General features: G+C 41.3%; 1 protein-coding gene across 1 annotated transcript in view; it reads left to right on the forward strand.

Annotated features, from left to right (window-relative positions):
• The window catches only part of LOC109112642 (otoferlin), a 56,044-nt gene extending 36,638 nt beyond the window's left edge, over positions 1-19,406 (forward strand). Inside the window, exons 26-47 of the mRNA XM_042777850.1 lie at positions 2,709-2,870; positions 3,108-3,179; positions 3,415-3,534; positions 3,662-3,823; positions 3,907-4,069; positions 4,831-4,985; positions 5,201-5,230; positions 5,333-5,476; positions 5,561-5,636; positions 6,030-6,169; positions 11,643-11,780; positions 11,876-12,013; positions 12,090-12,217; positions 12,326-12,496; positions 12,821-12,981; positions 13,075-13,217; positions 13,457-13,545; positions 14,637-14,735; positions 16,411-16,652; positions 16,849-17,027; positions 17,207-17,307; positions 18,188-19,406. Coding sequence (XP_042633784.1) covers positions 2,709-2,870; positions 3,108-3,179; positions 3,415-3,534; positions 3,662-3,823; positions 3,907-4,069; positions 4,831-4,985; positions 5,201-5,230; positions 5,333-5,476; positions 5,561-5,636; positions 6,030-6,169; positions 11,643-11,780; positions 11,876-12,013; positions 12,090-12,217; positions 12,326-12,496; positions 12,821-12,981; positions 13,075-13,217; positions 13,457-13,545; positions 14,637-14,735; positions 16,411-16,652; positions 16,849-17,027; positions 17,207-17,307; positions 18,188-18,368 — 2,994 coding nt within the window. The 3' untranslated portion in view covers positions 18,369-19,406. The remainder of the gene's footprint in view (positions 1-2,708; positions 2,871-3,107; positions 3,180-3,414; positions 3,535-3,661; positions 3,824-3,906; positions 4,070-4,830; positions 4,986-5,200; positions 5,231-5,332; positions 5,477-5,560; positions 5,637-6,029; positions 6,170-11,642; positions 11,781-11,875; positions 12,014-12,089; positions 12,218-12,325; positions 12,497-12,820; positions 12,982-13,074; positions 13,218-13,456; positions 13,546-14,636; positions 14,736-16,410; positions 16,653-16,848; positions 17,028-17,206; positions 17,308-18,187) is intronic.
• The last annotated feature ends 759 nt before the right edge of the window (positions 19,407-20,165 follow it).

A 20,165-nucleotide genomic window follows, 5' to 3' on the forward strand; every position in this document is an offset into this window, starting at 1 on the left:
CGACATTTTGGCTAAGTAGAGTGTGAACACTTATCTCTACACTGCTGTCAGTCTGTGTTTGTATAGCTGAATTCAACAAGGCATGCAAGAAGTGGGATTGCTTGGGACTCTGTCCCAGAAACAAGATCAGATCATTTCCGTTACTTACATGGTGATAAAAACACCCGTTTCCTGTGGCGATAAACTGCCTCTTGCATTCCCTTGGTTGTGACAGCTCAGAGGGTTTACAACTGGATGTTTCTTTGTAGTTGTAGTCTCTACAGTAGTTTGTAGTAATCGTTGCTGTGGACAGCTGTCAGATATAGCATAAATAATTTATGAACTTTTATGTTCAACATTTAATAAAAATATTTATAATTGCCAACCAAAGATGAACTTTTATGTTAGGCCAAAGAAGATGCTTTCAGGAAGGGGGACAATGTCTTGTATAAACAGGCTAAATACACACTGGAAAAGGAGATCAAAGTGGCAAAGAGGAATTATTCTGATAAAATAGGACTCAGTTCACTTCCAACGACTCAGCATCAGTGTGGAAAAGTCTGAAAGAGATCACCAATTACAAGACACCATCCCCCAGCACTGTGGAGAATCAACAACTGGCAGACGATCTGAACGAGTTTTGAAAACAGGTTTGAAAGAACACCCATCACCTGCCCTGAACACCTCTCCACACAACCATTCACACCATTTACACCTCTTGCAACCCGCCCTGAACACCTCTCCACACAACCGTTCTCACCATTCACAACACTTGCAACCCGTCCTGAACACCATCTCCAAACAACCGCCCTCACCATTCACACCTCTTCTGCATCCCCCCTCTCCCCCCACACCTGCAATACAGATAAGCGAGGATGCGGTGCGCCAGGTCTTCCGGAAGCAGAAAAGGAAAAAAGCACCAGGCCCAGACTGTGTTACACCAGCTTGTCTGAAATCCTGTGCTGACCAGCTAGCCCCCATCTTCACACAGATCTTCAACAGATCACTGGAGCTGTGTGACGTCCCTTCATGCTTCAAAACGCTCCACCATCATCCCCATCCCAAAGAAATCCAAAATTACAGGACTAAATGACTACAGGCCTGTGGCTTTAACGTCTGTGGTCATGAAGTCATTTGAAAAACTGGTGCGTGGCCCACCTGAAGGACATTACTGGACCCTTACTGGATCCTCTTCAGTTTGCCTACAGAGCAAACAGGTCTGTGGACGATGCAGTAAACATTGGACTGCATTATGTTCTGCAACACCTAGACAGACCAGGGACTTATGTGAGAATCCTGTTTTGTGGACTTCAGCTGGCCTTCAACACGATCATCCCAAACCTCCTCCTCCCCAAACTAACTCATCTCTCTGTGCCCACCTCCGTCTGTCAGTGGATCAACAGCTTCCTGACAGACAGGCAGCAGCTAGTGAGGCTGGGAAAATACACATCCAGCACCCGTACAATCAACACTGGAGCTCCCCAGGGCTGTGTTCTCTCCCCACTGCTCTTCTCCCTGTACACTAATGATTGCACATCTAAGGACCCCTCTGTCAAGCTCCTGAAGTTTGCAGACGACACCACACTCATCTGCCTCATTCAGGATGGTGACGAGTCTGCTTACAGACAGGAGGTTAAAGAGTCTGGTGCACTCTCAACAACCTGGAGCTTAACACGCTCAAAACAGTGGAGATGATCGTGGACTTCAGGAGAAACCCCCCTGCTCTCCCCCCACTAACCATCATGAACAGCACTGTGACTGCAGTGGAGTCATTCAGGTTCCTGGGCACCACCATCTCTCAGGACCTGAAGTGGGACATTCACATTGACTCCATTGTGAAAAAGGCCCAGCAGAGGTTGTACTTCCTTCGCCAGCTGAGGAAGTTTAAGCCTGCCACAGGAGCTGCTGAAACAGTTCTACTCCGCCATCATTGAATCCGTCCTCTGCACTTCAGTAACTGTCTGGTTCAGCTCAGCTTCTAAATCTGACCTCAGAAGACTACAGAGGGTAGTCCGGACTGCAGAGAGAATCATCGGTACAACCCTCCCGTCTATTCAAGAACTGTACTTATCCAGAGTGAGCAAAAGGGCTGGCAAAATCACTCTGGACTCCCTCACATCCAGCACACTCCCTCTTTGAACTGTTGCCATCTGGTCGACGCTACAGAGCTCTGAGCACCAGAACGGCCAGACACAGGAACAGTTTCTTCCCCCAGGCAATCCATCTAATGAACACTTGACAATAACTGTGGAACACATTACACTATTTATTTTTACAGACACATATACTTATTATCTAACACACATACTTAGTGTACACTTAAATTATTATTTTTTTGCACATAATATACCTGTACATACATTACTGCTCGTAATATATCTGCCATACAATTGTCATTTGTATATTGTCATTCCTTACCTACTGATTTGTATTTTTTTTTTGTATTTTTTTATTCTTTTATTGTGTGTTTTTTTTGTTTCTGTCATTCTGTTGCACTGCGGAGCTTCTGCTTCTGTCACGAAAACAAATTCCTCGTATGTGTAAATCTACCTGGCAATAAAGCTCATTGATTCTGATTCTGATTCTGAACCAAAGCTTGGGTTTCAGATCTTAAAGTCCTAGCAATACAGTAGCTATGAATTGCAAGTGGTTTTACAAGGAATGTGGCCTCACTGACCCCTGGTGTTCAGAGGTAAAACTGCAACTGGTGTTTTTTGTGTGGCATCCAGGGAAAAGCTGAATTCATTGGGCGAACATTTGCAAAGCCACTTACTAAGATGGTTGATGAACACTACGGGCCCCCACAGTTTCCCCCTCAGCTGGAGTACTATCAGATCTACAGAGGAAACTGCACTGCAGGAGATCTGTTGGCTGCTTTTGAACTACTTCAGGTACAAGCGGGACACAGTGGCTGTGATCATCTTGTACATACTCCATCTTGAGTGGACTCTCAGTCAATGCTTGGCCTATCTTTTCATAAAAGTTGCTTGAATAGCAAAGATTCAGATCACTCTTTCTCTTTTTCCTCTTACTTGTATTTGATTCTTGAACTTTTCATGTGATTTTCCATTTCATTTTTCCATAATCTGCCATCTTTCTGCTGTACTCTTCCATGGCAACTTTAACAGATTCCTTATGATGATGAGGAGATCAGGAGGGCTCTTATTGCTGCCCATGACTTTGCTGTACCTCAGATCAAGGTGCAATAAACAAAATAACAATTTCCCCTCTTTAATTCTGCTTTGTTTTCCATTCTTGTGTAAGTAACTCCATCCTCTTTGCTATTGCTGTGCTTTGGCTTTTTTCCTGTTTTACAGGGTAGAGGTTTGAAATTAAAATGAGGATTTAATCAGTATTATTAGTTAGTAATTACTTCAATCTTTCATCAGTTAATGACTTACATATTTCCATTCTAAAATATCTGTTTATCCACAGATTGGTCCAGCAGGGCGAGCAGCACTTCCTCCAATTGATGGCCCGACTGATTCTGACCGCGGACCCATTCTGCCTGTTCCATTGGGAATACGACCAGTTCTCAGCAGATATCGCATAGAGGTGAAAATCCTGCCACAGAAAGCCACAACCAAAATTTGATTATGTTAACAATTGCATTCACTACATCGGGAGCTCATATTATTTTTGCATCAGTATTGTTGAGCTTATGGTCATTATTTCTCTCCAGGTCCTGTTCTGGGGTCTGAGGGACCTTAAAAGAATCAACCTGGCCCAGGTGGACAGGCCTCGTGTGGACATTGAGTGTGCAGGGAAAGGGGTTCAGTCAGCCCTCATTCAGAATTATAAGAAGAATCCAAACTTCAGCACGTTAGTGAAGTGGTTTGAAGTGGTGAGTGAAATTATGTATGTAATATAAATTCTCCACTTCATTTCTGATTTAAAAAAATTAACTTGAGTAATCTTGTGCTGCAGGATCTGCCAGAAAATGAGCTTCTTCATCCACCACTCAATATACGGGTGGTGGATTGCAGAGCATTTGGACGCTTCACCTTGGTGGGGTCTTATGCCGTGACCAGCCTTCGCAAGTTCATCTACAGCCCCCCAGACAAGACTGCTAACAACTGGGCTCACACAGGTACCTATCATATATGAATATACTAACTGTAAATCTACAATAACATAACAATACAATATAATAAAACTCTCCTAATGATCTTCTTATTTGTACAAAAATGTATTTGTTGTATTTTCAATGATAATTTAATCCCACCATACACAGACCACAAATAACTAAATAATTTGCAAGATGACAATGATTTAGTAGATATGTTTTCAGCACCATACTGTATATTGCACAACCCTAATATACATATCAAGCAATTCAGTTATAATTGCTTAGACTACTGTTCAAAAGTTGAGTTCAGTAACATTTTACTTTGTTAAAATTAGTGCTTTTATTCAGCAAGGACACATTCAATTTTTAATTTAAAAAAAGTTACAGTAATGACATTTCTATTGTTACAAAATATTTCTTCTTCAAATCAATTCTGTTCTTTTGAATGTTTTATTAATCTCCATCACACAAACAAATTACATTTTAAAATATATTAAAATATAAATATTTCTACTGTATTTTTTACTTCTTTGAAAGAGACTTCTTTCAAAAACCTTTAGAAAAAATTAGCAACCCCAACCTTTTAAACGGTAATGCTACCAACATATGTCACTTTTATTTTTAATTCTTGCTACAGACTATATATTTTTTCCAGCTTTTCTGACTTTTCATTCCTTTTCTCTATTCTTTCTTCCTGTGATCTCTTCAAATTCTTATCCTTTCTGTCCTGGTGCTGGTGTTGGGTCATTGGTTGCTAAATCATATGACCCTCCCCACACTAGCTAGACTGGCCAATGGCTACATGGCTCTCACGAATGGGACATCTCATTCCTGCCCCCACTCCCGTCCCATTTCTCATCCCTCAGGTGATATTGTGGTCAATATGGACCCTGAACCCAACATTAAGAAGATGGACACAGTTGTGAAGATTGATGCTGTGAGTAGATATGCCCTGCTGTGATAACACACTCTTATGATTTAGAATACTTCTCTGCTTGGTGTGTTTTTGTTCCAACTATGGTTCTGTTTGTTTTACTGCTTTAAGGTTAGTGCATCAACAGTCATGTGATGTGTATGCTAGTACGTTATAGTAGAATATGTTGTGGATGTTGTTTGTATTTGATGTATGTTTGTGTGGCCCTGTCCTTGTAGACCACAGATGCTGTTGTTAAAGTTGACTTGGTAAGTCTTGGTTTGGTTCAGACAGATGTAAATGTTTTATATTTTATTTACATTCATTTGGATGTACATTACATTTTAAATTAAATCCTCTTTTACTAACAGAATGAGGATGAGATGGAGAAAGATAAAGAGAAGAAGAAGAAGAAGAAGAAAAAGAAGGGAGAAGAAGTGGATGAAGAGGAACCGGATGAGAGCATGTTGGACTGGTGGTCCAAATACTTTGCCTCAGTAGAGACTATGATGGAGGTGGGAGGGACGTTTAGCTTTTTTGCACACATGTAGTGTGTTGTATTGTAATATTTTACTGCAATATACTTAATGTGAATTCAGAATCTCAGAGCCCAGGAGGCTGCTCTGGCAGAGGCAGAGGAAAGAGAAGATTTGGAGATAGCAGCAGAGAGTGCAGGTAACCACAGAGTTTTGCATGGACCCAGTGTAGTGTTCCTGAGTAGAACTAACGTTATGGTTAAGAACAAGCACTGTCATCCCAAATCCATCTCCACTTTAGTCATGAAATAAAACCATAATTATTATTTTTCATGCCATGAATGTCGGACACAAACTTTCCCACATATTCTCTTAATTCAACTGAATTTTAATGTATTTGTTCTTTCATACTTAAAGGGAATCCATCAAGTAAATTTCTATATAATCTATATGTATTTAAAATAACTCTCATGGCTTGAAGCATCATTGTTCAGTACAAACACCCATTCAGACTGGCATTATAGGTGTTGTGCTCATATGTTTCTCATTTCCTCATTTCCATCTGTACCTACCCATTCACCCCTAACCTCAGAGATCAAAGCTGATGACTTTCCTGTGAAAGGCACCAAACTCAAGGAGAAGAGCAAAGACAAGAAGAGCTCCAAGGACAAAAAGAAGAACCATGATGGGACAGAAAAACGACCTCCAAAACCAAAAGTTGATGAACTTGTGGTCAGTGCTTCTTGACTGTTCAAAAGTTTGGGGTCACTGAGTTAAAAAATTCCAAATTCAAAAAATTCAAATCTTCCTGATCCTTTTGAACATGTGTTAGCTACACTGTGATCTGTAGCAATTCATACTTGTAACGATGAATAACTCGACTTGGGATCCATTTGCAAGCTTTTATTTGAACACTCGTAGTCGTACAGGCGAAGGGTCAGGATCAGCAAACACAGTGTCACAGGAATATCAGAATCGTAGTCAATACCAAGCAGTGGGTCGGGGTAACAAGCAAGTATCACAGTCCGTATAACAATCAGGGTTCAAAGGTAGGCAGCAAAGGTTCAAGATCGATAAACAACAAAGGTAGGCAACTAGGGGAAACAAGAAGGTTCAGAAATGTTAGCCGTGGCAGTAACAAGACCTCGCAATGAGGTGATGCAAAGGTCTGGCTTAAATGGCAGTCTCTGATAGGGAACACCTGGCCGGTGATCAGTCCAAGGTACGGGGCTTATGGGTAATGTAGTCAGTATCAGTGTACGTGAGTGTTTGGATGCATGTAAGTGTCAGTATTCGGGTGATGGTGCCCTCTGCTGGCCACTGGAGGGACTCACGGGGTTCGTATCCGTGACAGAGCCCCCTCCCTGCGAACGCCTACTGGCGTGAGGTGGAGGACGACGTCGGGGTCTACCTCGAGGTCGAGGGGCCGGTTTCTCTGGATGTTCTCTATGAAAATCTGTGGTTAAGTTGGGGTCAAGAATGTCCTCGGCATTGACCCAGGAACGTTCCTCTGGACCGTACCCCTCCCAGTCAACCAAGTATTGGAGGACTCGTCCCCGACGTCTCGAATCAAGCAGCTCTCGCACCTGATAGGGCTCCTCGCTCTCCACCTGAACCGGGTGGGGACTCTGCTCACGGGACCTCCCCTCGCCCTCCTCCTCAGGGGCAGCAGCGGGCTTGAGCAATGACATGTGGAAAGTGGGAGAAATACGATATGTGTTAGGCAAAGCAAGGCGGAATGAAACAGGTGTGATTTGTTGTGTGATTCTGAATGGACCCACGTACCTTGGACTTAACTTTCGGCATGGCAATTTCATCCGAAGGTCTCTGGTGGACAGCCAGACCCATTGACCAGGTTGGAAAGTGTGTCCAGGGCGTCGACGACGGTCGTCGGCCTGTTCCTTCAGGCGCCGTACAGCTTGTTGTAGGTGTACGTGGGCTTGATTCCATGTGTCCTCGCTTCGTTGAAGCCAATCAGTTACAGCGGGAACATTGGTGGGTTCACCTGACCAGGGAAACATGGGTGGTTGGTACCCTAGAATGCATTTGAAGGGGGTGATCCCGGTGGATGGCTTGATCAGGGAGTTCCGTGCATATTCGGCCCATAGGAGAAAACGAGACCAGTCCTCTTGATGGGAGCTGCAGTAGGAGCGGAGGAACCGAGTGAGCTCCTGGTTGAGGCGTTCCACTTTACCGTTGGCCTCGGGGTGATAACCAGATGTGAGACTTACGTTGACCCCTAGAGCTTGAAAGAAATCCTTCCATAAACGAGAGGTGAATTGAGGACCTCTATCCGAAACGATGTCGTCAGGTATGCCGTAAAACCTAAACACCCAATTACACAGGAGTTCGGCGGTCTGAAGAGCAGTGGGGAGTTTGGGTAGAGGGATGAGGCGACATGCTTTGGAGAATCGATCGATGATTGTGAGTATGACCGTGTTTCCTTGGGATAGGGGTAAGTCTGTGATGAAGTCTATGGCAAGGTGTGACCAGGGTCGTTGAGGGATAGGAAGAGGTTGAAGGAGTCCAGCTGGTAGTTGACGAGGGGTTTTGTGCATGTTACACGTCTGACAGTTCTGAATGAATTTAATAGTGTCGGGGGTTGATTGTCTCCCACCAGAAGCGGTTCTTGAGGAGATGGAGTGTGGCTGTGATGCCGGGGTGACCAGAGGCAGGGAGACAGTGGATATGATCCAGGACTTGATCACGGTAGGGGGCAGGTACGTAGGTTTTATCCGGTGGACAGGTGGCTGGTGGTGGTTCTTGTGAATTGTGCTGTTCTATTAGGGTCATTATATCCCACTGGATGGGAGCAACCACCACATGGAAGGGCAAGATGCGTTCGGGGGTTGAGATGGAGAGGTCGTCATCATGGATACGTGACAAAGCATTTGGTTTGTTGTTATTGGGAGGTGGTCGTTATGTGTAATTGAACTGAAACCGGGAGAAGAACAAGGACCATCTGGCTTGGCGTGGGTTGAGTCTTTTGGCAGAGCGTAGGTATTCCAGATTTTTATGATCCGTAAAGACGGTGAAAGGATGAATAGCCCCTTCGAGCCAGTGTCTCCACTCTTCAAACGCTGCTTTCATGGCTAACAGTTCTCTGTCTCCCACATCATAATTCCTCTCCGCCGGGTTGAGCTTGCGGGAGTAGAAAGCACAGGGATGAAGTTTCTCCTGAGGGCCTGGTCGCTGTGAGAGAGAACGGCCCCAATGCCAGTATTGGATGCGTCAACTTCGACTAAGAAGGGGAGAGAAGGGTCAGGGTGATGCAGGATAGGAGCGGTGACAAAGCGTTCCTTTAATTCCTTAAAGGCTTGACGGGGGGCCTCGGACCAGGTGAGACGATGTGTACCTTTTTTTGATCATAGAAGTGAGAGGACTGACGACTGTACTGAAATGTCTGATGAAGCGTCTGTAGAAATTGGCAAACCCCAGGAACCGTTGTAGCTCCTTGAGAGTCTGAGGCTCTGGCCACTTGAGTACAGCAGAGACCTTACTGTCATCCATGGCAACTCCCCCCGGACTGATGACATAACCCAGGAAGGTAGTGGATGTAGTGTGAAACTCACACTTCTCGGCTTTGGCGTACAGTTGATGTTCGATGAGGCGCTGTAGCACAGTTCTGACGTGTTGAATATGATCCTGTAGGGTATTGGAGTAGATAAGGATATCGTCAATGTAGACCACAACAAACTTGTTCAGCATGTCCCTGAAGACATCATTAATGAAAGCCTGGAAAATGGACGGACTATTGACCAGTCCAAACGGCATAACCCGGTATTCATAGTGCCCGTTGGTTGTAGAAAAGGCCGTCTTCCATTCGTCACCCTCTCTGATGCGAATCAGGTTGTAAGCACAGCGTAAGTCAAGTTTGGTGTAGTATTGGGTAGTGCGAAGTTGTTCTAATGCAGCTGGAACCAGGGGAAGGGGATAACGGTACTTCACCGTGATCTCGTTGAGACCACGGTAATCAATGCAGGGTCTCAGACTGCCGTCTTTCTTCTTGACGAAGAAGAAACCAGCGGATGCAGGGGAAGTGGAAGGACGTATGAAGCCTTTTTCCAACTCTTCCTTGATGTATTTAGTCATGGCTTCGGATTCTGGGAGTGACAGTGGAAACACACGACCTTTGGGTGGATTGTGACCTGGTAGGAGATCAATAGCACAGTCATGGGGTCGATGAGATGGTAATGTGTTTGCTTGGGTTTTGCTGAATGCTGCCTTGAGATCGTGATATTCCGCTGGTAGATTGGGAACCTCGGATGACTCCTCGTTAATCACCAACGAGTGCACTGGGAGAGGAGAAATGGTAGATAGACATTTTGTTTGACATTTAGTGCTCCACTTTAATATCTGACCTTCCCTCCATGATACTAGTGGATCGTGCAGTCTCAGCCATGGTAGTCCCAGAATTATGGGTGTATTAGACGTGGGCAGAACGTAGAACTGAATGACCTCCTGGTGCAGTAAACCGGTTGTCATGGATAGACTTTGAGTAAGATGAGTGATGATACCAGTTCCCAGGGGACGACCATCTATGGTAGCTACAGACAGAGAGTTAGCACAGGGTATTAATGATACTTTGTTTGTTCTTGCAAACTCAGGTGACATGAAGTTCCCAGCCGCTCCAGAATCCAGTAAAGCAAATGTGGTCACTTGAACGTTGTTAATGGTTAGTTTCAGGGGTACAATCACGCAGTTTACAGGATGGAGAGAGTGTAGGGATTCACTCACCAATTTGGACGAGACAGATGAGGGACGTGAAGGACAGCTGGCTCGTTGATGACCTGGGGATCCACAATACAGACATAGACGATTTGCCAAGCGACGATTCCTTTCTTCAGATGAGAGATGATAGGAATTAACTTGCATAGGTTCAGGGTCTTCAACAGACTGAACTGCTTTAATGGCAGTGCTGACACGAGAACGGGGTTTACGTGAACGTTGCAGATTGTCAATTGCTATTGTCAGTTCGATGAAATCATTCAAACTTTTCCCTTCATCTCGACATGCCAGTTCAGTTTGTAATTCATGACTTAAACCTTTCCGAAACAGAACTTTTAAGGTGTCACTCACCCAGGTCGTTTGTGCTGCCAGTGTGCGGAAGTTCATAGCATACTCAGCAGCTGAAGATTTCCCTTGAGAGAGCTCTAGCAAGCGTTCACCAGCGCTCTTTCCCTCCTTGGGATGATCGAAAACCTCACTGAAGCGTGTGAGGAAATCGTTGAAGGAGGAGAAAGATGACCCATCCGTGCGCCATACAGCGGTAATCCAGTCAAGAGCCCTTCCGGTTAACAAAGAGCAAACAAAGGCAATCTTACCGTTGTCAGTGGAATAGAGCATGGGTTGTTGTTCCACAAACAGCGAACATTGAAGTAAGAAGCCTTTACATTTATTAGGGTCACCGTCGAATTTCTCAGGAAACGCCAGTCGTGGGTTAATCTGAGAGGGCGTGGGAACCGCATGTGTAATGGCGGCCGCTGGTGGCGCGGGTGTTGTGACAACAGGACTGTGGAGATTCTGAATAGCTTTCACCAATTCCTCCGTGACGGCGGTAAGACGATTTAACTGTTGCTGATTAGCAGCGATCTGACTTGCCTGAGCTGCCAGGTTGGTGCAGAGATGTTCATATGCTGCTGGATCTTGTCCAGGCGAGGTCTTCTGTAACGATGAATAACTCGACTTGGGATCCATTTGCAAGCTTTTATTTGAACACTCGTAGTCGTACAGGCGAAGGGTCAGGATCAGCAAACACAGTGTCACAGGAATATCAGAATCGTAGTCAATACCAAGCAGTGGGTCGGGGTAACAAGCAAGTATCACAGTCCGTATAACAATCAGGGTTCAAAGGTAGGCAGCAAAGGTTCACAGATCGATAAACAACAAAGGTAGACAACTAGGGAAACAAGACAGGGTAAAACGCTCAGAAATGTTAGCCGTGGCAGTAACAAGACCTCGCAATGAGGTGATGCAAAGGTCTGGCTTAAATGGCAGTCTCTGATAGGGAACACCTGGCCGGTGATCAGTCCAAGGTACGGGGCTTATGGGTAATGTAGTCAGTATCAGCGTACGTGAGTGTTTGGATGCATGTAAGTGTCAGTATTCGGGTGATGGTGCCCTCTGCTGGCCACTGGAGGGACTCACGGGGTTCGTATCCGTGACAATACTAATTTTAATGTGAATATAAACACCTTTATCTCAGGTATACAATAAAGAGCTGGAGATTGAGTTTGGTAACTTTGAGGACTGGCTCCACACCTTCAACCTGTATAGAGGAAAGGCTGGAGATGATGATGACCATGATGTGGTTGATGATGACAGGATTGTGGGCAGATTTAAGGTAAGATAAGAATATATCATGTATAAATCAGGCTTCAAAGAACACTAAGAACACTTCATTTTTTAAATGTTTGAATCTATCTCCTTATGAGCCAGGGCTCCCTCTGTATGTATAAACTACCACTATCTGAGGAGATCACCAGAGAGGCAGGATTTGATCCAAACATGGGCATGTTTCAAAGTATTCCTCACAATGACCCTATCAATGTTCTCATAAGGATTTATATCATCAGAGTGAGTGAATTCAACTATGAATTATAAGTGTTATTCATACGGTACTGTCTCTAAAGTAACATGACTCTCTTCTCAGGCCACAGATCTGCATCCTGCGGATATAAATGGTAAAGCGGACCCTTATATAGTCATTCGATTGGGAAAGTCAGAGATTCGGGACAAGGAAAACTACATATCCAAGCAGCTAAATCCAGTCTTTGGAAAGTGAGTAGGCTATACTATTTTAAACCAACCAAACCAATAAATTGGTATGAGCTCAAACTAGAAAATAATTTCTTGAAAGCTGACTCTCCTCTCTCTCCTGTCCTTAAGGTCATTCGACATAGAGGCCACATTCCCAATGGAGTCCATGCTGACTGTGGCAGTATATGATTGGGATTTGGTTGGAACTGATGACCTGATTGGTGAGACTAAGATTGATTTGGAGAATAGATACTACAGCAAACACAGAGCCACATGTGGCATTGCGTCCAACTACTCTGTGTGAGTACTTTCTTTCTTGTACTTTTTATAGGATATCAACACATTGAGCAAAAACCTCTCAAATCTTTATAGAACAACATGTTCAAGTATTTTAATTTTGGGGTTGTCAAATACGTCAAATACATTAATTTTACATGAAATAATTAATTCATTAAATTAATCCAAATTAATTTCATATATCAACACTTGAAAACATGATAATAATAGAGCAGCAATATCCAGCATAATCCAATCAGTCATGTTTTGATCTGTCAAAAGGCAAACATCTAGTCTTAATAATTAATGTGACAGTCTTATTTTTTATTTCACTGTGAAACCATCCAGCCATGGTTACAATGTATGGCGTGACCCTCAGAAACCAACTCAGATCCTTGCTAAGTTGTGCAAAGCAGGTAAATTGGATGGACCCCTCTATGGCCCTGGTGGGAGGGTCAAAGTTGGAAACCGCATCTTTCTTGGGCCAACAGAAATTGAGGATGAGAGTGGTGAGACATTTACAGAGCTTATACAGTGTTTATAATGTTTTTTTCTCTGATCATACAGTATATGAAAAGATATCAATTTCATTTGGCTTACAGGTCTGAAGAAGCAGACAGAAGAACACTTGGCTCTTACTGTTCTTAGGCATTGGGAGGAGATCCCACGTGTTGGTTGCAAACTCATCCCTGAGCACGTGGAGACCAGGCCGCTCCTCAACCCGGACAAGCCAGGCATAGAGCAGGTACGCAAGGGTGTGCAACAAAATACCACTGTGATTACCAAGGACATACTCCAAGGTTCAAGTGACCTTGATGAGATTTCCATAATTTGGTAACGCAGTTCAGAGGAAGAATAAACAACTGTATCAACTTTAGCAGATGCAGTTTATTTATGCATGTTAAATTAGGGAACATAAATGAACATTGTAAAAGAAAATATGTAATGTAACTATCAGCTCCTCGAATTTTCATAATCTCACAGGGAAGGATTGAAATGTGGGTGGACATGTTTCCTATGGATGTACCAGCACCAGGATCAGCCATTGACATATCGCCACGCAAACCAAAGAGGTACAGTATATGATTCCGTTCAGAGTCTCGACAGAGTCTTGCTTTTCCTTAATTCCAAGGAGTTTGTTGCAGTTAAGTTTTTATTTTATTTTTACATATGTTTTTCCTTAAAGTCTCTAGGTACATGGAACAAATTGTCATTTTGATATGTGCATCAGTGAGTTTAGCCTTGAAGAGGATTAGACAAAAAATAGAAAGCTTTAATAATCAGCATGCTGAGATCACATACTCACTCTTAGATCATTACACCCTTAAGCAAGGAACAGACTGCTTTGTATTCTGAACTGCTTGTGCAATTAATATTCTTTGAATGACTTACTGTAAAAGCTCTGGATGAAGAAGTGGCTCTGAGTGGTGAATTACCAAACTACAGAATGTCTTTTTATCTCACATGCTTTCTATAATTTACTATAATCCTATTTAACTGTGTTTACAGTAAACACAATGATACTACTGTGAGTCAGCTATAAGTTTAGATACCACAAGGAACTGCGAAACAGATTAAAAAAAAACACTAGAAACCAAAGGTTTGTAGATAAAACACATCCTCCTTTTTCTTTTTCTTTTTCCTCTCATACTTACTCTTCTGGCTTCACACCTCTCATCTGCCTTTATTTTTTATTTTTTGTGAATCATCTAAAAATTTGCCAGTTTTGTACTGTGAAACAGTCTTACTTTAGCTTGAGATATTCATGTGCTGCAGAAAAGACAAAAAGTGTAGTTGCTTTGCTTTGCAAACATAAAAAGCTATGTGCATATTCAATATCATTATCCATCATAGTCTAAATTCTAAAAAAGGTGAAGTCTTTTCAGAGAAAGAGGAGACTATTGTGTTTCAATTAAAGATTATGAAGACAAATTACAAAAACAGGAACATGCATTAAGAAAGTAAAAAATATCAATGTCATGATGATTGCAGTTGTTACCTAGTCTGACAAAATGACTTTGGTCATATTAAATAATAGTTTCATATAATTATTATTTTTTACTCTAAACAGTTACTGTAGTTTAGATATTACCACATGACGCACGTTTTTGGGATAAAACACTTTTAACAGTGAGATGATGATCCCATTCTTTTCATCTCCCAGATGTGAGCTCAGGGTGATAATATGGAATACTGACGAGGTAATTCTGGAAGACGATGATTACTTCACAGGGGAAAAGTCCAGTGACATTTTTGTGAGGGGGTAGGTATGGGCAGGTGTGTGAAAAGTGTGTGGTTTAATCGGTTACCTTTGTTTGTTTGTTTCTGTTTTCTTTTGTTGTTTGTCTGTGTTATTGCGTTTGGTGTTATTTTGTCTATCCCTCCTCCCTGCCCCTCATGTCATTGCTGTGCTGTTATCTAGCTTTGAGCTTCGTGTTATTATTTGGAACACTGATGACGTAGTTCTAGAGGACGATGCTTTCCTGACAGGAGAGAAGATGTCTGACATCTATGTCAGGGGGTAAAGATGATACGATCGCATGGCTTGACTGCTCTGCCCGCCACCTGCAGAAATCTGCACCTGCCCCTTCCATTCACAACAAATGAACAAATACCACCTTCCATACAGTTTCAAGTTAAACGGGACCATATCATTCAAAATTATGTTGCTTTCTAGTTATTACCTCTAAATTCACTGTATAATGTTATTTAAAATTAATTCAATAGGCTGTTCAGTTGAATTGCTTATAAATAGATGTTTTAAGATTTAATAACTGGTATGGTCTTGGTTTATAGAGCCATTTTTGCTTAATATGTCTTATTTAGTATGTCTTCATCAAAAATACTGCATGAAAGCATAAGATATCTGTTTGTATACCAATATGTTGCTTAAGGATCTGTCTCAAGGGCTTAATTTGTTTATTTTGAAAAGTTACACACAATTATGCATGTATTGGATCCATAAAGCTGGCTACTAATGGTTTAAATAAATACAGTACCTCTATATGATGTAATGCTGTTGGGACAGACTAGTGTTTCAAACTGGTATGCTCTGCAGATCGAAGCCTCACAACTTAAAGGAATAGCTCATCCAAATATTAAAATTTGTTAAAAATCAAGATTTCATCAGAATTTAGCAGTACTTCACTTGCTCACCAATGGATGCTCTGCAGTGAATGGGTGCTGTCAGAATGAAAGTCCAAACAGCTAATAAAAAACATCTTGTTAATCCGCAAGTAATCCACACAACTCCAGTCCATCAGTTAACATCTTGTGAAGGGAAATGCTGTGTTTTTAAGAAACAAATAAAATGCTATATACTGTATACAGTATATCTTCAAATCTGTTCCGATGAGGAAACAAACTCATCTACAGCTCATATACGAATTGTGGGTGAATACATTTTCAGCAAATTTTTATTTTTGGGTGAACAATTTCTTTAAGTGCAGAAAACTGACTAGATTTTCTCTTTTTATTTTCTGTTTCCAGAGAATGCATCTATGATTTACATGCGAGTAACAAGCACATAACTCTTCTGTGTCATGAATTAATCATCTACATATTCTTTGCACTTTATTATAAAAATATAATCATTTGGACTAATCATTAAAATGTTCAATAACCAACCTCTATTGTTACTGCAATGACAATGGGGTAGAATTAAGAATTTTCCAGTTTTCTGATGCAGTATATTGGATTACCAGCTTGACATGTATGAATGCTATTTTATGCATGTTTTCTATTAAGTATTTTTGTGTATACATTTCACACATTATACAAGTCTATAAATGCACTCTTTGTTCAGAACATTTGTGCATGTTTTGTCATGCAACGTATACAAGAAATCACTGATGGCCATAGGTGTTCTACGCTTTGATTTTTGTATGAATATTAAAATTGTGTTGCTTCTAACAATTGAAAATCATCTCCCTGCTCAGCTGGCTAAAAGGACAGCAGGAGGATAAACAGGACACAGACGTGCATTATCACTCTCTAACTGGGGAAGGAAACTTCAACTGGCGCTTTGTCTTCCCTTTTGACTATCTCATGGCTGAGGAGAAGATAGTCATCTCTAAGAAGGAATCCATGTTTTCCTGGGATGAGACAGAGTACAAGATTCCTGCTCGACTCACCCTTCAAGTATGGGATGCCGATCATTTCTCTGCAGATGACTTCCTGGGTACGTTCACAATTCAAAGAGACAAAAAAAGACATATTTTTAGATATTTATGACTTCCTTGAATGTACTCGAGATCATTTTGGCTTCGAATAATAAACTAATTATATTGTAAATAAGACTGTGCTCAGTTAAAAGTTGATGTGTTTGATTCCAAAGCAAAAGAAATTTTTCATGCTCTCTGTGTTTATTTTCGCAGGTGCGATTGAGCTGGACTTGAATAAGTTTCCCCGTGGAGCAAAAACAGCTAAGCAGTGCTCTCTCGACATGGTTCTTAAAGAGCATGAGCTACCAACCATCTCCATCTTCAAACAGAAGAGAGTGAAGGGCTGGTGGCCATTTGTGGCCCGGGATGAGAATGATGAGTTTGAGCTCACAGTGAGTTAATACAATAAATAAATAAATGGAAAATATTAAAGCAGGCATTTCATTGCCAGATAAAATTATTATTACCCAAATGTTATTTTACATTTGCTTGATAATTTGCCAGCATGCAGTGTATTGAAAGGATTGCATAAGATTACCACATTAACATTCTAACCATGTCATGCTTGCAGGGAAAAGTGGAGGCAGAGCTCCATCTATTGACAGCGGAGGAGGCAGAGAAAAATCCAGTCGGCCTTGGGCGTAATGAACCTGAGCCACTTGAGAAACCAAAGTAAGACATAAACCCGCTCACGCACACACACATTTGCTTCTACTCACATGGTGCCTAGCACATCTGAGTAATGATGCAGTTTCAGTTTGTGAATAAATATGCAAGATATCATATTTGAAGAGTGAAAAATAAAAAGGTAATTGTGAGATAAAGTTTAAAATAAATAAGAAATAAAGTTGCATGTAGGTACACTACCATTTAATTGTTTGGGGTCAGTAAGATTTTTAAAAATGTTTTTGTAAGAAGTCTCTTATGCTCTTATGCTACATTTATTTAATCAAAAAATACAGTAAAAACAGTAGTATTGCGAAATTATTACAATTTAAAAAAGTATTTTTTTCTTTACTGTCACTCTTTATCAATTTAATGAATCCTTTCCGAATAAAAATATTAATTTCTTTAAAAAAAAAAGTTTATTGACCCTTATGGCAGTGTATAAGATTACAATGTTTAAGAGGTAACACTGTGAAATATAAAGTTGCAATAAAAAGAAATAAATTGACAATTACCCTTTTATTTTTTTTTTATTATGAAGGAGGAGTCTTGTATTGTATAGTGGATAGATTAAGTTTTTTTTTTGTGTTATGTATTATTGATGATGATGTGCTAATTATATGGCTATAGAAAGGAGACAAAAAGAGTCTCATATAAATACTATAGATAATTACAGGTATGGCACAAACACTGACAAGTAAAGTGCGCTTATGTCAGAAGCGTTCTCTCCAGTGAATAATGCCCCTCTAAAACTGTTAACTTCCCTTTCTAATACTCCCACTCTCCTTTTTCACATCCGTCCTTCCTCCTGTGACTGCCCTTTCCTCCACCTATTCTTTTCTGTTCATTTCCTTCATTCCAACCCCCATTCCTGTTTCGGAAAAAGTCGTCCAGACACCAGTCTAATGTGGTTCATGAACCCTCTGAAGTCCATACGATACTTCATTTGGCACAACTACCGCTGGCTGATCCTGAAGGCTCTGGCCCTGCTACTCCTCCTTCTCCTTGTTGGGCTCTTCCTGTACTCTATTCCTGGATACCTGGTCAAGAAACTCCTAGGGGCGTGAGGGGAGATGGGAAGACCACTGGTAGCCCACTGTCACTGCCTCTGTTTTCTCTGCTTTCTGTCTCTCTCTGAGCAATTCACAATGTATTTGTCTTTTTGCTACTCACACTGTCTTTAAAGGCCTACAACATGGACCTGAGGGATTGTGGGTGATAAAGTGTTTTTCATTTTATCATTCCTCTATCATTCCATCTCTTACTTAACGGTGTATCTGTGTGCTATATTGTACTTCAGGTCTTTGTGGTTATCATTTGCCTCCAGTTTTCTTTTCCAGTTTTATTAATTATTGATTTTATGAAATTTATAGTCGACTGTCTGCTACTATGCTTTCTGAACTTAACTTTGGTTGCCTGATGTGTCATTGTACTGCTCTGAGCTCAGTCCATTGCAAATTTAAAGTATAATGCACATATGCGGTAGTCATAGGCAAACATTTTTACCAGCTCTGTGGGATAGTTCACACAGAAGTGAAAAATCGTGTCATCATTTACTCACCCTCATGTCGTTCCAAACCTGTATGACATTTTCTTTCTTCTGTGAAACACAAAAGTAGTAAAAAGTGTCTATACAATGGAAGTCAATGGGAATATATTTACTGGACCCAATTTACTTTAATTGCATTGGCAAAAAGTATATTCAAAATATATTCTTTTGTGTTCAGCAGAAGAAATGAAGTCAGGTTTGAACAGATACTTGAGACATCAAGATGTTTTCATTTTGAGTGAACTATCGTTTTAAGTAGATAATATGCCTTAAAGAGATTTTACAACTTTGCAATAATCTTACTAACCACTAACATTTGTATTTCCTCTCTTCCACCATCATCCATGGTTTCACCTTTCAACTTACCACCTCTTACCTGCAACCCCTTCACCACCACCACTACTTCCAATCAAAGCCGGCCTGACACCACCTTCCTGTGGTTTTTGAGCCCACTGAAGGCCATCCGCTACCTGATATGCAACCGCTACAAATGGCTCATCATCAAGATTGTCTTGGCTCTGCTGCTGCTGATGATGGTGGGCCTGTTTCTCTACAGCATGCCAGGCTATCTGGTCAAGAAGCTGCTTGGGGCCTAAAAAGGGGTCAGAAAGGTTTTATTTGAGAAATTCTGATTTGACCTTGCCCTCTGAAGTGGCCTTTTTCTAATATTTAATCTTAAGAGTTTGCCATCCCTCATAGTTGCACTCTAAGCATAACGTATCAAATATCTTGACTTTTTCAGTATCAATTTGCATGTCTAACCCAAAAAAGATCAATTAACTTATCTATCTTTTTATTTGTACATTTCAAGAATAACTGGTCATAGGGAGAAAAAGAAAGCAGTGAAGTGTCTATTTTTGGTACGAAATTGACTAAACTGGACTAGCATTTCTGGTGTATATTTCTGGCATATGTTCATATTAATGCTTTGCTTCAGAGTATTGGATTAGATTTTGTTGTTATTGTCTACATGTGTATATGTAATAAGATTGCAAGTTTGTCTAAAGAAAGATGAGTTGTTCATTAGTAGCTACAATCTGAAAAATATTATGATAGGGTTGCAGGCCTCATCTATACAGTACGTAATTGATTACACTTTGCCTTGATGTTTGCACTTTTAGTCCATGACACAAATCTTCTGCACTCCGGTAAGATAAGGTTGCTTATCCTTTAGAGAAACACAGACACTAGTAGGGGAATGATATTTCATTTGACATTTCAAGTTTAAAGAACATAATAGAATGCTATTTCTTATATTTCCTACTATTGTTTTTGCTTGCTGTGTGCACTGTACTTTTTGCGTGCTATTTAATGT

Source organism: Cyprinus carpio, chromosome A20 (genome assembly GCF_018340385.1).
Source record: "Cyprinus carpio isolate SPL01 chromosome A20, ASM1834038v1, whole genome shotgun sequence".
NCBI lineage: Eukaryota > Metazoa > Chordata > Actinopteri > Cypriniformes > Cyprinidae > Cyprinus > Cyprinus carpio.